At 45.9% G+C, this 18,831-nt stretch overlaps 1 protein-coding gene across 1 annotated transcript in view; it reads right to left on the reverse strand.

The window, feature by feature from the left end:
- Positions 1-18,831, reverse strand: part of CUBN (cubilin) — a 729,033-nt gene that overhangs the window by 570,350 nt on the left and 139,852 nt on the right. The window contains exon 22 of the mRNA XM_063921523.1: positions 8,639-8,825. Within this exon, the coding sequence (XP_063777593.1) occupies positions 8,639-8,825 (187 nt within the window). The remainder of the gene's footprint in view (positions 1-8,638; positions 8,826-18,831) is intronic.

An 18,831-nucleotide genomic window follows, 5' to 3' on the forward strand; every position in this document is an offset into this window, starting at 1 on the left:
AGCCAGTAAAATTGATTGCAAGTCTTGGAAGTGAACCCGAAATTGCAATTGACGTAGCTGGTAAAACATTAAACTTTCTTGTAGATACGGGGGCGGCCAAATCAGTGATAAATTCGACAGTGGGCATGAGAACCACTGGTAAGACAATTCCAGCCATGGGAGTAACGGGAGTAGTCCAGCATTACCCTGTTAGCAAACCAGCCGAGATTACAATAGGGCCTTTACATACCAAGCATTCCTTTTTGCTGGCTGCATCGGCACCGACTAATCTCCTGGGAAGAGACTTATTGTGTAAAATGGGGTGCGTCATTTATTGTACTCCTGAAGGTGTATTCTTGGACATACCTGAGAATCACGCTCAGGAAGTGCGAGACATGTTAGACTCCCCATCAAAATTAATGACACATACCGTTATGACAAATAGGACTCCATCCCAAGTAGAAGAAATGACATCCCAGATACCAGAGTCACTTTGGACAAAAGATGGACAAGACACTGGATTAATGGCAAATGTAGCTCCGGTAGTTGTGCAAGTAAAAGATGGTAGGATAGCTCCAAAAATCCCACAATACCCTCTGAAGCCAGAGGTGGAGTTAGGAGTGTATCCCGTAATAGAGCGCTTGCTACAACAGGGCATTCTGGTAAGAACATCCAGCACTGCCAATAGTCCCATCTTCCCTGTGAAAAAGAGTGGGGGGAGGGGTTACAGGCTAGTGCAGGATCTAAGGGGGATTAACAAAATAGTTGAGAGTCAGTTCCCCGTAGTGCCAAATCCAGCTGTCATCCTTATGCAGATCCCTCCCACTGCGAAATTTTTCACTGTTATTGACCTCTGCTCCGCTTTCTTTTCGGTACCCCTACTTCCTGACAGTCAATATTTGTTTGCATTTACATACAGAGGAGTCCAATACACATGGACTCGATTACCACAAGGTTTCATAGACAGTCCAAGTATATTTTCCCAGGCTTTGCATGATTGTTTACAGTCTTTCCAACCAGAGAGTGGATCAATATTGATACAGTACGTGGATGATTTACTACTGTGTTCAGATTCATTGGAAGCGTCCCTGAAGGATACGAAACAGCTCCTGTTTCATCTTTCAGACACAGGACACAAGGTTTCCAAAGACAAGTTACAATTATGCCAAACTAAAGTAAAATATTTGGGACACTGTCTAACACAAGGACTGAGACACCTGACCGCTGATAGAATTCAAGCAATTAGAGACATGACTCTGCCTCAAACCCAGCAACAGATCAGAACGTTTTTAGGAATGTGTGGGTATTGCCGTAACTGGATCCCAGGATTTTCCATTCTGGCATTACCTTTGCAGGAGATGGTCTCATCAAACAAACCTGATCGGATTTCGCATACAGACGAATCCGAGATGGCATTTGAGAAACTTAAACAGTGCCTAACGCAGGCACCAGCATTAGGTATGCCAGACTATGGGAAACCCTTTGAGCTGTACGGAACAGAAAGTGCTGGTTGCGCGGCAGGCGTCCTAACCCAAAAGCACGGTGATGCCAGCAGGCCGGTAGCATACTACAGCGCTCAGCTAGATACGGTAGCGCGATCCCTCCCCACATGCTTGCGAAGCGTTGCTGCGATAGCATTGCTAGTAACAAAAAGCGAAGATGTAGTTGTAGGTCACAACCTCACAATTCATACACCACATGCAGTGTCAGCCTTGTTAAATTCTGCCCAAACCAGGCACGTCTCATCAGCGCGGTTTACAAGATGGGAATTGGCACTAATGGCCCCCGTAAACATCACCATAAGGAGATGCAGTGCATTAAATCCTGCAACATATCTCCCAGGTGTGCCTGGACAGGCACAAAGGGTGGAGGATGAGAGTGGTGGGGAAGGAGGATTTAATACAAAGGAGGACACACATGATTGTTTGGAATATTTGACCCAAAATTTTACCGCAAGGCCTGACATCAGTGACAACCCACTGGAAGATGTAGATCTTACCTTCTACACGGATGGTAGTTGTCACAGACAGCCAGACTCGGGAGACTTGTGTACTGGATACGCAGTCGTAGATGACCAAGGCACCATAGAAGCAGAACCGCTAGGCCCACCTCACTCAGCCCAGGTTGCTGAACTGGTTGCCCTAACCAGAGCATGTGAATTGGCTAAGGGCAAGTCAGCCAATATCTACACCGACTCTAGATACGCCTTCGGGGTAGTTCATGATTTCGGAGCCCTATGGCGCCTCAGAAATTTCATGACGGCAGCTGGTACACCAGTAGCGCATGCAGCTCACATCAAAAGGCTTCTAACAGCAATACAGGAACCCGACAGAGTGGCTGTTATTAAGTGTAAAGCACACACATATAGCCAGGACCCAGTATCACTTGGTAACAGCCGAGCAGACGAAGCTGCTAAGTTAGCAGCTGGTACCCCCAGACAGACAGACACCACACAATTGATGGTATTTAATACCATCAACACACAGAAGTTGTGTGAAATGCAAAATTTGTGTTCCACACAGGAAAAGGCAGTCTGGAAGGCAAAGGGATATGGCCAGGAGTCCTCAGGACTCTGGACGGATGGACAAGGTAAACCAGTGGCCCCCAGAGCATATCTTCCATGTTTAGCTGAGGCAGCACACGGGCTGACTCATCTGGGCAAGGAGGGAATGTGCAAGTTGGTAAGAGCATATTGGTGCGCCCCAGGATTTTCATCTCATGCAGGTAAAAGAGCAATGTCATGCCTTACCTGTTTGAGGAAGAATATCGGAAAGGCAATACCAACAGAACCATCTCATATCCCACCTACAGGCGGCCCTTTTCAGGTAATACAGATTGACTTTATACAATTACCTCCTTGTCGAAATTTGAAATATGTACTTGTTTGTATAGATGTATTCTCAAATTGGGTCGAAGCATTTCCTGCGGCCACAAACACCGCTGTTTACTGCTAAGAAAATTGTGCAGGAATTTGTATGTAGATATGGTATCCCTAGAATAATTGAAAGTGATAGGGGTACCCATTTTACAGGTGATGTCTTTCAAGGAATGTGTAAGTTGATGGGAATTGATAGCAAGCTGCACACTCCATACCGTCCCCAGGCGAGTGCGAAGGTGGAAAGAGTGAACAGCACTATTAAAAATAAACTGAGCAAAGTTATGGCAGAAACAGGATTGACATGGCCAGAAGCTTTACCCATTGTACTATACAGCATCAGAACCACTCCCAGGTCCCCTCTTAATCTGTCCCCCTTTGAAATCTTGTTTGGTCGACAACCACATGTTATGATTAACCCTCAGGATGATTTGAAGTGTAACAATGAAGTGACTGTAAAATACCTGGTTAACATGAGAAAACAGCTAAGGAATCAAAATGATAATTTGAAGTTAGTGATTCCTGATTTACCAGATAGTAATTGTCATGACATTGAACCTGGGGATTATGTAATGATACAGAATTTTCTACGCTCAGGTTGCCTTATTGACAGATGGGAAGGACCATACCAAGTCTTATTGACTAGCACTACAGCATTGAAGGTTGCAGAGAGAGAGACTTGGGTTCATTCGTCCCACTGTAAGAAGGTTGCTGATCCAGAGAGGTCCCGTGATAAGGAACAGACGGTAGAGGAAGTTGTATCACTGGAGTGCCTGTTCCAAGAGGACTGAGGCAGCACCTGAGCATTGAAAATCACAAGATCGAAAGCAGTTGTCGATTCCCTGTTCCCTTTTATTGTTTTTCTCCAAACCCCACCCTATCTCCCTCAAATTATTTTTTTTCCCCTTCTCATTCTTCTCCGTTTCCTCCTATAAGATGGACTTGCCCCAAGAGACTGTGATACGGATTTTCCTGTTGACCATGATGTTGACCAGAGCAGTCTGTTCCGGCGAGAGTACCATGGAGGTCGAGAGAGGTTCTGGAATGGGTTCTGATGACAAAGATGGAGGCGTAGTTTTCCAAGAACAACTTAACCAACAAGTAAAGGCGAGTATCAGAAAACGATCCGATAGCATTGATAATAGAAGGAATTGTGAAGGATTGTTAGCTGAAGAAAACTGTATCTGTAAGCTCTGTGACAATGTAGTTGAGGATGGGTGCATTAAGAAATGCCAATCCAGTTTTAATATCCACATGGACCGGCATCCATTGAGTGACTATCACTCCTTAGTGGGTAGTGTGTTAAACCAAACAGATTGTTGGGTATGCTCTCAAGTACCTCAAGGTCATAGCAAATCAGGGCTAGTACCATTTCCTTTAACGGTAGGGGAGGTACTTGAGCTAAAGGGTGGGAGACCGGTGGACAGGAGGTTTAATATCTCCAGTCCTCCTAGTTTGAAGCTCCACCAATATCATGTGGATAGATCCCTAATATGTTTTAACATTACCAATCCCCGAAAGCCGGGAAATTGGGAAGTGTCATGGAGTAACCAAACCATGACCTTTTCATATAGAGCAGATAGAATGCCTACAGATACAGAGCTTATACGCCACATAGCCAGTAGAGAAAAATCTTTCCGATATAGGTATACCCTAGGAAGTAGGATTACGAGAGTTGGAGAGGTATCACCAGGATACTGTGCACATATCGTACAAACGGATACGTGTACTAGTCAGATGGGAGAATTAGGGGTAGGAGATTTCACATGGAGGATGTGTAATATGGTTATGTCCTACTCCGTCCCATATGTTCTCCCCGATGATGCATATTTCATATGCGGGAGGAAGGCGTATAAGTGGCTTGCCCCAAACTCTGAAGGATTGTGTTATATTGGAAAAGTACTGCCTGAAGTAATGACTGTATCACATGCCAAAATGAAAGATATACACCGTGGTGCCCAAGCTCCTTATACTCACACCCACTACGAGCACGTAGTTAAAAGGCAACTGACAGAAAGGACAGAGCATTCGGCCTCTGACATGATCCATGAATCCACCGGGATTCAGGTTCTACTTGCGCTAGATTTCACTCGCACCGCTAGAGGAGTGCTGAACTATAGATACATCTCTGCGCTTGCAAATTTGTTAGATAATATCACAGAAATGTATGATGACACTTTTAGGTATACTGGAAGAGAGCTTCAAGCTTATAAAACAGAACTGGTTCAGCATAGAATGGTTCTTAATTATCTCACAGCAGTGACAGGTGGATATTGTGTCACACTGGCAACGCAGTACGGCGTGAAATGCTGCACATATATTACGAATAGTACCGAGGATCCGGTCGAGGTCATAGACCAAAAGATGGACGACATTCTCCAATTAAAGTGGGAATTTCGCAGGAGACACAATCTCACCCTTGCTGCTGTGGGTAATGAGCTGACTGGTTGGGTGTCATGGTTGAAACCGCGAAATTGGTTCTCTGGTTTAGGAGAATGGGCTCAAGGAGTCATAATGGATGTAGGGAAGTTTCTCCTATGTATCTTGGGTGTTGTCATATCGATTGGCTTGATATTTAGATGCGGTCAGGTTTTAATGAAGTGCAAACGTAGTACCAGGGTAATGAGTCTAAGGAGTGAGGAAATTGTAATTCCAATGGATTTGATCTATGACCCAACGGTAGAGACAAGGGCCCTCATTCCGAGTTGATCGGTCGCAAGGCGAATTTAGCAGAGTTACACACGCTAAGCCGCCGCCTACTGGGAGTGAATCTTAGCTTCTTAAAATTGCGACCGATGTATTCGCAATATTGCGATTACTAACTACTTAGCAGTTTCAGAGTAGCTTCAGACTTACTCTGCCTGTGCGATCAGTTCAGTGCTTGTCGTTCCTGGTTGACGTCACAAACACACCCAGCGTTCGCCCAGGCACTCCCACCGTTTCTCCGGCCACTCCTGCGTTTTTTCCGGAAACGGTAGCGTTTTCAGCCACACGCCCCTGAAACGCCGTGTTTCCGCCCAGTAACACCCATTTCCTGTCAATCACATTACGTTCGCCGGAGCGATGAAAAAGCCGTGAGTAAAATTACTTTCTACATAGCAAAGTTACTTGGCGCAGTCGCAGTGCGAACATTGCGCATGCGTACTAAGCGGATTTTCATTGCGATGCGATGAAAAATACCGAGCGAACAACTCGGAATGAGGGCCAAGGATGTGATGAAAATGCGATTATACGGTCCGTTTCTTTCACCTGTTTTTCCGTTTTCTCCAAGGTAAAAAGACCCACTTGGACGAGGAATTTGATGATCCTGCACACAGACAACAGATGGATTAAAGAAGAAGTTTTGACAACCTTATACACAGATAATTGATGAACTATGCCATAGACCCCCAGTTTCCCTAGAAATGTTAAATTTACGCTAGCCCAACACTTTTGTAAGTCTATGGACATTGACAAAGCTTTTTGCCCACACTTTTTGGCAAAAGCCCAAAGAAGACTGCATTCAACAGACACCAGACAAGACCTCAACCGACAAATGTTCATTAACCTGACATAGAATACCACTGCATTTACCATAATTGTTCTTTATCTTCATCTCTACAACCTTCAGGTAATGACACACATAGTCGATAGGGAATACAGGCACAGATATCAGCAATCACATATTCCCCCATTCATGTATCATCAACTAAAATGTGCTCCCCCATTTTTGTTGCAACAAAAAGCCGAAAAGAGCTCGGTAAAGTTTGACAGCCCATTCACAGACCCGTATCGCGGGATAAGAAGGAATTCAAATGTATACTTCGCAATACCTCGAAGCTTGATTTAAAACACGTACGGCACGATGATACATGACCCCCCAAACATGGATTCATACACACATGCTTCTGCTATCTCACTAGGTCATACCCTTTTCACACCTTCTTCTCTCCTCCCTTACCCAACCATGGAAATGTATTTACACCTGACATATATTTTTCTCGTTTTGAAATGTTTTAGGAAGTGGCAGTTATTGTTGACTGCCAAAGGGTGGACTGTCAAAGTCAGAAAAATATCACGATACACACTGCCATATTTGCACCTCATGCGAGTGCCTGTTGCACGTTCATGAGCCCTGCCGTGCGTGCGCATACTCGCCGCTGCGGGCACCCGCAGGCGCACGGTGTGCGCATTTACGGTAAGGTTTATGTGCGTCTAGCGTGCGACTCGATCGTTACATATTTTAACCATATAATGTATTTTGTAGATTATGGTCCCTTTGATAGAATCTGAAAGTTTAGTTAATGTAGCATGTTCATGAACAAAGAGATCCCTCTTTGTTTGATACGAAGGGTCAGAAAAGGGTTATACAGTGGTGTTTAGTATCCATCGGAAGAGTATTTAATTAGCAATATTCCGGTGTTGGTTTGAAGCGGATTAATCGCTCGTGCGAATAGTTATGGACATAAGAAGTTTATGTACTTTTACTATTATTTGCACTTACTTATCCATGCGGCGGGAAACCTAGTTTCCCACCCACCTGAGCAGTTGGAAATGGTCTCAGCCCACCTGTATGAATCAACCTATGACCTTTTGTTATAATGCGAAGACGAATTCCTGTGTCCAATGAACAATGAGATTGTAGGGACCGTTGAATTGTATTGTGTGTGGGGCATAAATAGACAAGCCGATCATATCCAGCTCACTCTCTCTTCAACGGTTCTCATCACTGATAATCGGGAGCTGGATATTCAGAAAGGCGCATGCGATCGTTCCCCTTGTGCGTAAGTTTTCTCCGCAATCATATTGTCTTTATTGTTATTGTGAGCCATATCTCTCTCTCTCTCTCTCCTCCTCTTTCTCTCTTATTTTCCCTTAAACGTAATTGTATTGTATTTCCTGTGTAGTTATCTGGTTAGTTAGTCTATGTTATATTGTAGTGTATGACTTGTATTGTATCATTCTTTTTCAAGTATAACATTCATATAAGGCGTTAGACCCTAAGCCCGGTATTTGTGTATTTCTTATAGTGTTAAGTATTCTCAGAGCGTCGGTGACGCTCGAACAGCTTTTAAGTTAATAAGGTTACACTGTGTTGCATCTACACTCTATCACTACACTAAGGTTTTCCTGTATAATACATTGTTCATGGTTTACATATAAAGGTTTAACACTGTGAGCGTCAGCGCCGCTGGTGATCTCCTCGTGGTCCCGAGCGTCCGCTACGCTATAGCGAACCATTACGTTAGTCGGCAGCCAATAGCGTGCCTGCCTGTGATCTCTTGGCCGTGAGCGAACGTGACGCTTGAGCGTCTCGACTACGGCTAAGCGATTGCTATGCAACGTGCGTACCCTTACGGTACTCCATACGTCAATAGCGTACAGTGTTCTTAGACCTCTTAAAGGGTTTTAAATAAGATAAATATTTGGCTTTATCAGGGGAGTGATAAAAATCCAGCCAATCAGCTCGTAACTTCCATGTCGCAGGCCCTGTTTGAAAAATAACAGTTAGGAGCTGATTGGCTGGTACTTTATCATTTCCCACCTTATCACTTTACAGGGCTTTGTACATCTCCCCCAATGTGCCCTCAGGACTCTCCTGGCAGTGCTGCACTTCCAGTTGCTGGCAGCCCCACCCCCTCTGCCCGACATCATGCTGTCATGCACTCAGGGGGCCAGGGTGGCACAGCAGAGCGCACTGCCGCCTTGTTACCCACTGGTGTTATTAAATTGAAAAAAAATTGTGAAATATTCCAAAATGACTTTTCCAGTGATTTTAACACCAACAAAATGACCTGTACTTGCCTTAATTCCACATAGTCCTTTATGCAATCAGACGTCCGTTCCAGGCTGAAGTGGGTGAAGTTCAGCATAATCTGTTTGTTGATGTCGGCAGTCAGCGTGTACACACATTCCCTATTATTGGGATAGTTGTTGGGATAGTTTGGAGAGGAGACCACACCGGTCTCTTGTGTGTAAGCTGCATCACAGGCTGTTGCAGGAGAGAAATAACAAAACAAAAATCGCTGCATTATTAAACAGACGTTTCAGCATTACTTTAGCTAATATAACAGAATTACCAAAATCAACTACAGGGAAACAAACCACAACAGGAGAGCTGGACATCAGTGTTATGCAGATACGTTTGTGTATTAATGAAACGTATCTCCAGTCAACGACAATTAAATACATACAACAAGAGATACAGCGATGACCACATGAGTAGAGCTGAGAAGTACCTAATTGTTTTTAAGGGTGTAGTAGGGTATGCCGGCGGCCGGGCTCCCGGCGACCAGCATACCGGCGCCGGAAGCCCGACTGCCGGCATACCGACAGCGTGGCGAGCGCAGATGAGCCCCTTGCGCGCTTGCTGCGCTCGCCGCACTGTGGGCACAGTGGCGCGCTATGCGCACCACGCTATTTATTCTCCCTCCAGAGGGGTCGTGGACCCCCAAGAGGGAGAAAAAGTGTCCGTATGCCGGCTGTCGGGATTCCGGCGCCGGTACACTGTGCGCCGGGATCCCAACAGCCGGCAACCTGAAGACCACCCGTTTTTAAAGTAGGGGAACAGACAACCAAAAATATTCAAGGGACAAATATGAAAACTCTAGCTTTCATTGGTTATTCGGGATTCAGTCTCTAGGTCCACCACTATTGGTTGACAGTAACTAGGTCGACAGGGTTTCTAGGTCGACAGGTCAAAAGGTCGACATGAGTTTTTCACGATTTTTTTCTTCTTTTTTTTTTAACCTTTTCATACTTCCGATCCACGTGGACTACGTTTGGAACGGTAATCTGTGCTGAGCGAAGCAAGGCACCTTGCCTGAAGCATGGAGAGCGAAGCGAGCCATGCGAGTGGACACGGTGCACTAATTGGGGTTCCCGATCGCTCTACGAAGGAAACTACACCAAAAAAAACATAAAAAACTCATGTTGACCTTTTGACCTATCGACCTAGACCATGTCAACCTAAAGACCCTGTCGACCTAGAGACCCTGTTGACCTAGTTATTGTCGACCTAGTTACTATCTACCTACCATACCACACCCGGTTATTCAGCATCAGCATAGGTGCAATTAGCCTCTAATCTCCAGGGAATGTCCGTGGTCTGAAGAAATGATTAAACTGCAGAAGTTCCGGCTCACAGTCCCAGTGTCATTCTGTGAAGGCATGGGACTATTTGATGGCGCCCATAATGATGGTAAATTGTACACGTTCTAATGAATGGAGCTGGGTACCTCCTCCTCTAGGGAGGGTGTAGTAGGGTAAGCCGGTGGCCGGGCTCCCGGCGACCAGCATACCGGCGCCGGAATCCCGACTGCCGGCATACCGACAGCTGGATGAGTGCAAATGAGCCCCTTGCAGGCTTGCTGCGCTCGCCACGCTGCGGGCACGGTGAGGCGCTACGCGCACCACGCTATCTATTCTCCCTCCAGGGGGGTCGTGGATCCCCAAGAGGGAAAAAAAGTGACGGTATGACGGGTGTCGGGATTCCGGCGCCGGTATACTGTGCGCCGGGATCCCGACAGCCGGCAACCTGAAGACCACCCCTCTAGGGATCGGTTCTAGACGATGCACTAATTATACATTATACATGTTACCTTATACTGCACAGGACTATGGTGTATTCTCTACAGTGCATTTCACTTATTACTTTAAAAGCACTGGTCAAAGTACAGATCCCTGGTGTTACCAGTCTAGTACCCCAGGGATCTGTACTTGGACCAGTGCTTTATTAATATCTTTATTGGTGACATTGCAAATGGCATTAAAGGGAAAGTATGCCTTTTTGCAGATGACACAAAGTTATGCAACAGGTTAGACACATCGGGAGGGGTAAAATAAAATATTGATGATCTAGGTAGACTAGAGGAATGGTCAAGAGCATGGCAATTACAGTTTAATGCCAACAAAAGATGTAAATTAAGGCAATTGGGACTCAAAAATCAAAAGGCTAAATATAGTATCAATGGCACTATACTGGAGACTACTGAGGAGGAAAGGGATCTAGGAGTCACTATTTCAGGTGACTTAAAGGCAGGTAAGCAATGTAACAAGGCAATGAGGAAGGCTAGTCAGATGCTTGGCTGCATTGGGAGAGGAATCAGCAGCAGAAAGAAGTAATAATGCCACTGTATAGGTCATTGGTATGGAATCATCTAGAATACTGTGTTCAATTCTGGAGGCCATATCTTCAGGAGGATATTAATACATTAGAGACTGTACAAAGAAGTGCAACTAAAATGGTGCATGGCCTACATCACAAAACATACCCAGAAAGACTAAGAAATCTCAATATGTATAGTATGGAGCAAAGAAGGGAAAGGGGGGACATGATAGAAAATGTCAAATATTTCAAGGGATTTAACAAAGTCCAGGAGGGAAATATTCTCCAAATTAAGAGAAGCAACAGGACACGAGGACATGCGTTGAGACTGGAGGGGGGCAGGTTCAGGGGAAATTTGAGGAAAAATTACTTCACAAAAGGGTAGTGGACAAGTGGAATAGCCTCCCATCAGAGGTGGTAGAGGCTAAGATAGTAGAGCAATTTAAACATGCATGGGATAGACATAAGGATATCCTTACAAAGAAATAAGGATCAAATAAGGTTTGATATAAAAATATGGTAAAAAAATGGGGCAGACTAGATTGGCCAAGTGGTTCTTATCTGCCGTCACATTCTTTGTTTCTATGTAATCTGCTAAATTATTATGCATGCACTAGCAGTATTTACTATATATATTTATCATGGGCTCTAGACCAGGCATGTCCAACCTGCGGCCCTCCAGCTGTTGTGAAACTACATATCCCAGCATGCCCTGACACAGTTTTGCTGTTAGAGAATGCTAAAACTGTGTCAGGGCATGCTGGGATGTGTAGTTTCTCAACAGCTGGAGGGCCGCAGGTTGGACAGGCCTGCTCTAGACCATACACTCTCTAATGGGTAGCCAAACCTCTGTAGTGGCTGGCCACACCCCCTCTGGAAACTGACAACACCCATAAACATGGCCCCCTGCCACTGCATTCCCCCGATGGGACCTTCATGCCCCAGTCTAACTCTGACATTGGCGTTTCCATAATGCGTGTAATGTTACGGGCCCCTGGGTCCAGGGGGGGAAAGGGGGTCCACACTGCACCCATTTAAATAGTTACCTTACTGGAGTACAGCGGCAGGCGCAGCGATCGTGGCAGAAATTGCCACCAAAATGGCCACTGCGCATGCACGGTAGCCAATTTGGTCTCCGGACACCTGCGCATGCGCAGTATACTCTGGCACAATTCCAGAGTCTACAGCACCGTTCAGAGGAGGGGGCCCACCCAGAGGTGCACACGGGCCCCCTCCTCTGGGGAAACATCCCTTGACACTGAGCTACCCTTTAAGTCTAATGAATGACTTTCATAAGGGCATTATATAAACCAGTTATTTTCAGACACAAGCCACATGACATTGATTAGTTTCACATTCTGTTTTCGGGATAATAAGAACACACTGTAGCAAACATGAAAAGTGTGTATCGCTTTTGCTTAATGCTAGCAAACGTATTTCACCTAGTGATGAGCGGGTTCGGTTTCTCGGAAACCGAACCCCCCCGAACTTCACGCTTTTTACACGGGTCCGAGGCAGACTCGGATCTTCCCGCCTTGCTCGGTTAACCCGAGCGCGCCCGAACGTCATCATCCCGCTGTCGGATTCTCGCGAGGCTCGGATTCTATCGCGAGACTCGGATTCTATATAAGGAGCCGCGCGTCGCCGCCATTTTCACACGTGCATTGAGATTGATAGGGAGAGGACGTGGCTGGCGTCCTCTCCGTTTAGAATAGAAATAGATAGTGAGAGTGAGACACTTGATTTACTGGAGCTTAGGAGTACTCAGAGAGTGCAGAATTTACTAGTGACTGACCAGTGACCACCAGTGCAGTTTTATTATTATTTAATATAATCCGTTCTCTGCCTGAAAAAAAACGATACACAGTGACACAGTAACAGTATACCATATCTGTGCTCAGCCTCAGTGTGCTGCATCATCTATGTATATCTGACTGTGCTGAGTGCTCAGTGCTCACACAGCTTAATTGTGGGGGAGACTGGGGAGCAGTTATAGCAGGAGTACATATATTTAACAGTGCACACTTTTGCTGCTAGAGTGCCACTGCCAGTGTGACTGACCAGTGACCAGTGACCACCAGTATATTGTGATTGTCTGCCTGAAAAAGTTAAACACTCGTCGTGTGGTGTTTTTATTCTATAAACGCATTCTGCTGACAGTGTCCAGCAGGTCCGTCATTATATAATATATACCTGTCCTGCAGTAGTGATATATATATATTTTTTATATCATTATCATCCAGTCTATACTAGCAGCAGACGCAGTACGGTAGTCCACGGCTGTAGCTACCTCTGTGTCGGCAGTCGCTCGTCCATAATTGTATACCTACCTGTGGTGGTTTTTTTTTTTCTATCTTCTTCATACTAGTAGTTAACTTTAGGAGTCTGCAGTGCTGACAGTGTCCAGCAGGTCCGTCATTATATAATATATACCTGTCCGGCTGCAGTAGTGATATATATATATTTTTTATATCATTATCATCCAGTCTATATTAGCAGCAGACGCAGTACGGTAGTCCACGGCTGTAGCTACCTCTGTGTCGGCAGTCGCTCGTCCATCCATAATTGTATACCACCTACCTGTTGTGTTTTTTTTTTTCTATCTTCTTGATACTAGTAGCTTACTTTAGGAGTCTGCAGTGCTGACAGTGTCCAGCAGGTCCGTCATTATATAATATATACCTGTCCGGCTGCAGTAGTGATATATATATATTTTTTATATCATTATCATCCAGTCTATATTAGCAGCAGACGCAGTACGGTAGTCCACGGCTGTAGCTACCTCTGTGTCGGCAGTCGCTCGTCCATCCATAATTGTATACCACCTACCTGTTGTGGTTTTTTTTTCTATCTTCTTGATACTAGTAGCTTACTTTAGGAGTCTGCAGTGCTGACAGTGTCCAGCAGGTCCGTCATTATATAATATATACCTGTCCGGCTGCAGTAGTGATATATATATATTTTTATATCATTATCATCCAGTCTATATTAGCAGCAGACGCAGTACGGTAGTCCACGGCTGTAGCTACCTCTGTGTCGGCAGTCGCTCGTCCATCCATAATTGTATACCACCTACCTGTGGTGTTTTTTTTTCTATCTTCTTGATACTAGTAGCTTACTTTAGGAGTCTGCAGTGCTGACAGTGTCCAGCAGGTCCGTCATTATATAATATATACCTGTCCGGCTGCAGTAGTGATATATATATATTTTTTATATCATTATCATCCAGTCTATATTAGCAGCAGACGCAGTACGGTAGTCCACGGCTGTAGCTACCTCTGTGTCGGCAGTCGCTCGTCCATCCATAATTGTATACCACCTACCTGTTGTGTTTTTTTTTTCTATCTTCTTGATACTAGTAGCTTACTTTAGGAGTCTGCAGTGCTGACAGTGTCCAGCAGGTCCGTCATTATATAATATATACCTGTCCGGCTGCAGTAGTGATATATATATATTTTTTATATCATTATCATCCAGTCTATATTAGCAGCAGACGCAGTACGGTAGTCCACCGCTGTAGCTACCTCTGTGTCGGCAGTCGCTCGTCCATCCATAATTGTATACCACCTACCTGTGGTGTTTTTTTTTTCTATCTTCTTGATACTAGTAGCTTACTTTAGGAGTCTGCAGTGCTGACAGTGTCCAGCAGGTCCGTCATTATATAATATATACCTGTCCGGCTGCAGTAGTGATATATATATATTTTTTATATCATTATCATCCAGTCTATATTAGCAGCAGACGCAGTACGGTAGTCCACGGCTGTAGCTACCTCTGTGTCGGCAGTCGCTTGTCCATCCATAATTGTATACCACCTACCTGTTGTGTTTTTTTTTTCTATCTTCTTGATACTAGTAGCTTACTTTAGAAGTCTGCAGTGCTGACAGTGTCCAGCAGGTCCGTCATTATATAATATATACCTGTCCGGCTGCAGTAGTGATATATATATATTTTTTATATCATTATCATCCAGTCTATATTAGCAGCAGACGCAGTACGGTAGTCCACGGCTGTAGCTACCTCTGTGTCGGCAGTCGCTCGTCCATCCATAAGTATACTAGTATCCATCCATCTCCATTGTTTACCTGAGGTGCCTTTTAGTTGTGCCTATTAAAATATGGAGAACAAAAATGTTGAGGTTCCAAAAATAGGGAAAGATCAAGATCCACTTCCACCTCGTGCTGAAGCTGCTGCCACTAGTCATGGCCGAGACGATGAAATGCCAGCAACGTCGTCTGCCAAGGCCGATGCCCAATGTCACAGTACAGAGCATGTAAAATCCAAAACACCAAATATAAGTAAAAAAAGGACTCAAAAATCTAAAATAAAATTGTCGGAGGAGAAGCGTAAACTTGCCAATATGCCATTTACCACACGGAGTGGCAAGGAACAGCTGAGGCCCTGGCCTATGTTCATGGCTAGTGGTTCAGCTTCACATGAGGATGGAAGCACTCAGCCTCTCGCTAGAAAAATGAAAAGACTCAAGCTGGCAAAAGCACAGCAAAGAACTGTGCGTTCTTCGAAATCACAAATCCACAAGGAGAGTCCAATTGTGTCGTTTGCGATGCCTGACCTTCCCAACACTGGACGTGAAGAGCATGCGCCTTCCACCATTTGCACGCCCCCTGCAAGTGCTGGAAGGAGCACCCGCAGTCCAGTTCCTGATAGTCAGATTGAAGATGTCAGTGTTGAAGTACACCAGGATGAGGAGGATATGGGTGTTGCTGGCGCTAGGGAGGAAATTGACCAGGAGGATTCTGATGGTGAGGTGGTTTGTTTAAGTCAGGCACCCGGGGAGACACCTGTTGTCCGTGGGAGGAATAGGGCCATTGACATGCCTGGTGAAAATACCAAAAAAATCAGCTCTTCGGTGAGGAAGTATTTCAACAGAAATGCGGACAACATTTGTCAAGCCGTGTGTTGCTTTTGTCAAGCTGTAATAAGTAGGGGTAAGGACGTTAACCACCTCGGAACATCCTCCCTTATACGTCACCTGCAGCGCATTCATCATAAGTCAGTGACAAGTTCAAAAACTTTGGGCGACAGCGGAAGCAGTCCACTGACCAGTAAATCCCTTCCTCTTGTAACCAAGCTCACGCAAACCACCCCACCAACTCCCTCAGTGTCAATTTCCTCCTTCCCCAGGAATGCCAATAGTCCTGCAGGCCATGTCACTGGCAATTCTGACGAGTCCTCCCCTGCCTGGGATTCCTCCGATGCATCCTTGCGTGTAACGCCTACTGCTGCTGGCGCTGCTGTTGTTGCTGCTGGGAGTCGATGGTCATCCCAGAGGGGAAGTCGTACTCGTAAGACCACTTTTACTACTTCCACCAAGCAATTGACTGTCCAACAGTCCTTTGCGAGGAAGATGAAATATCACAGCAGTCATCCTGCTGCAAAGCGGATAACTGAGGCCTTGGCATCCTGGGCGGTGAGAAACGTGGTTCCGGTATCCATCATTACTGCAGAGCCAACTAGAGACTTGTTGGAGGTACTGTGTCCCCGGTACCAAATACCATCTAGGTTCCATTTCTCTAGGCAGGCGATACCGAAAATGTACACAGACCTCAGAAAAAGACTCACCAGTGTCCTAAAAAATGCAGTTGTACCCAATGTCCACTTAACCACGGACATGTGGACAAGTGGAGCAGGGCAGGCTCAGGACTATATGACTGTGACAGCCCACTGGGTAGATGTATGGACTCCCGCCGCAAGAACAGCAGCGGCGGCACCAGTAGCAGCATCTCGCAAACGCCAACTCTTTCCTAGGCAGGCTACGCTTTGTATCACCGCTTTCCAGAATACGCACACAGCTAAAAACCTCTTACGGCAACTGAGGAAGATCATCGCAGAATGGCTTACCCCAATTGGACTCTCCTGTGGATTTGTGGCATCGGACAACGCCAGCAATATTGTGTGTGCATTAAATCTGGGCAAATTCCAGCACGTCCCATGTTTTGCACATACCTTGAATTTGGTGGTGCAGAATTATTTAAAAAACGAGAGGGGCGTGCAAGAGATGCTGTCGGTGGCCAGAAGAATTGCGGGACACTTTCGGCGTACAGGCACCACGTACAGAAGACTGGAGCACCACCAAAAACGCCTGAACCTGCCCTGCCATCATCTGAAGCAAGAAGTGGTAACGAGGTGGAATTCAACCCTCTATATGCTTCAGAGGTTGGAGGAGCAGCAAAAGGCCATTCAAGCCTATACAACTGAGCACGATATAGGAGGTGGAATGCACCTGTCTCAAGCGCAGTGGAGAATGATTTCAACGTTGTGCAAGGTTCTGCAACCTTTTGAACTTGCCACACGTGAAGTCAGTTCAGACACTGCCAGCCTGAGTCAGGTCATTCCCCTCATCAGGCTTTTGCAGAAGAAGCTGGAGACATTGAAGGAGGAGCTAACACAGAGCGATTCCGCTAGGCATGTGGGACTTGTGGATGGAGCCCTTAATTCGCTTAACAAGGATTCACGGGTGGTCAATCTGTTGAAATCAGAGCACTACATTTTGGCCACCGTGCTCGATCCTAGATTTAAAACCTACCTTGGATCTCTCTTTCCGGCAGACACAAGTCTGCTGGGGTTCAAAGAACTGCTGGTGACAAAATTGTCAAGTCAAGCGAACGCGACCTGTCAACATCTCCTCCTTCACATTCTCCTGCAACTGGGGGTGCGAGGAAAAGGCTCAGAATTCCGAGCCCACCCGCTGGCGGTGATGCAGGGCAGTCTGGAGCGACTGCTGATGCTGACATCTGGTCCGGACTGAAGGACCTGACAACGATTACGGACATGTCGTCTACTGTCACTGCATATGATTCTCTCCCCATTGAAAGAATGGTGGAGGATTATATGAGTGACCGCATCCAAGTAGGCACGTCAGACAGTCCGTACTTATACTGGCAGGAAAAAGAGGCAATTTGGAGGCCCTTGCACAAACTGGCTTTATTCTACCTAAGTTGCCCTCCCACAAGTGTGTACTCCGAAAGAGTGTTTAGTGCCGTCCGCTCACCTTGTCAGCAATCGGCGTACGAGGTTACATCCAGAAAATGTGGAGAAGATGATGTTCATTAAAATGAATTATAATCAATTCCTCCGTGGAGACATTGACCAGCAGCAATTGCCTCCACAAAGTACACAGGGAGCTGAGATGGTGGATTCCAGTGGGGACGAATTGATAATCTGTGAGGAGGGGGATGTACACGGTGATATATCGGAGGATGATGATGAGGTGGACATCTTGCCTCTGTAGAGCCAGTTTGTGCAAGGAGAGATTAATTGCTTCTTTTTTGGTGGGGGTCCAAACCAACCCGTCATTTCAGTCACAGTCGTGTGGCAGACCCTGTCACTGAAATGATGGGTTGGTTAAAGTGTGCATGTCCTGTTTATACAACATAAGGGTGGGTGGGAGGGAGGGCCCAAGGACAATTCCATCTTGCACCTCTTTTTTCTTTCATTTTTCTTTGCGTCATGTGCTGTTTGGGGAGTAGTTTTTGGAAGGGCCATCCTGCGTGACACTGCAGTGCCACTCCTAGATGGGCCAGGTGTTTGTGTCGGCCACTTGGGTCGCTTATCTTAGTCACACAGCTACCTCATTGCGCCTTTTTTTTTCTTTGCGTCATGTGCTGTTTGGGGGGTGTTTTTTGGAAGGGCCATCCTGCGTGACACTGCAGTGCCACTCCTAGATGGGCCAGGTGTTTGTGTCGGCCACTTGGGTCGCTTATCTTAGTCACACAGCTACCTCATTGCGCCTCTTTTTTTCTTTGCGTCATGTGCTGTTTGGGGGGTGTTTTTTGGAAGGGCCATCCTGCGTGACACTGCAGTGCCACTCCTAGATGGGCCAGGTGTTTGTGTCGGCCACTTGGGTCGCTTATCTTAGTCACACAGCTAC

The sequence above is a fragment of the Pseudophryne corroboree genome, chromosome 5 (assembly GCF_028390025.1).
Source record: "Pseudophryne corroboree isolate aPseCor3 chromosome 5, aPseCor3.hap2, whole genome shotgun sequence".
NCBI lineage: Eukaryota > Metazoa > Chordata > Amphibia > Anura > Myobatrachidae > Pseudophryne > Pseudophryne corroboree.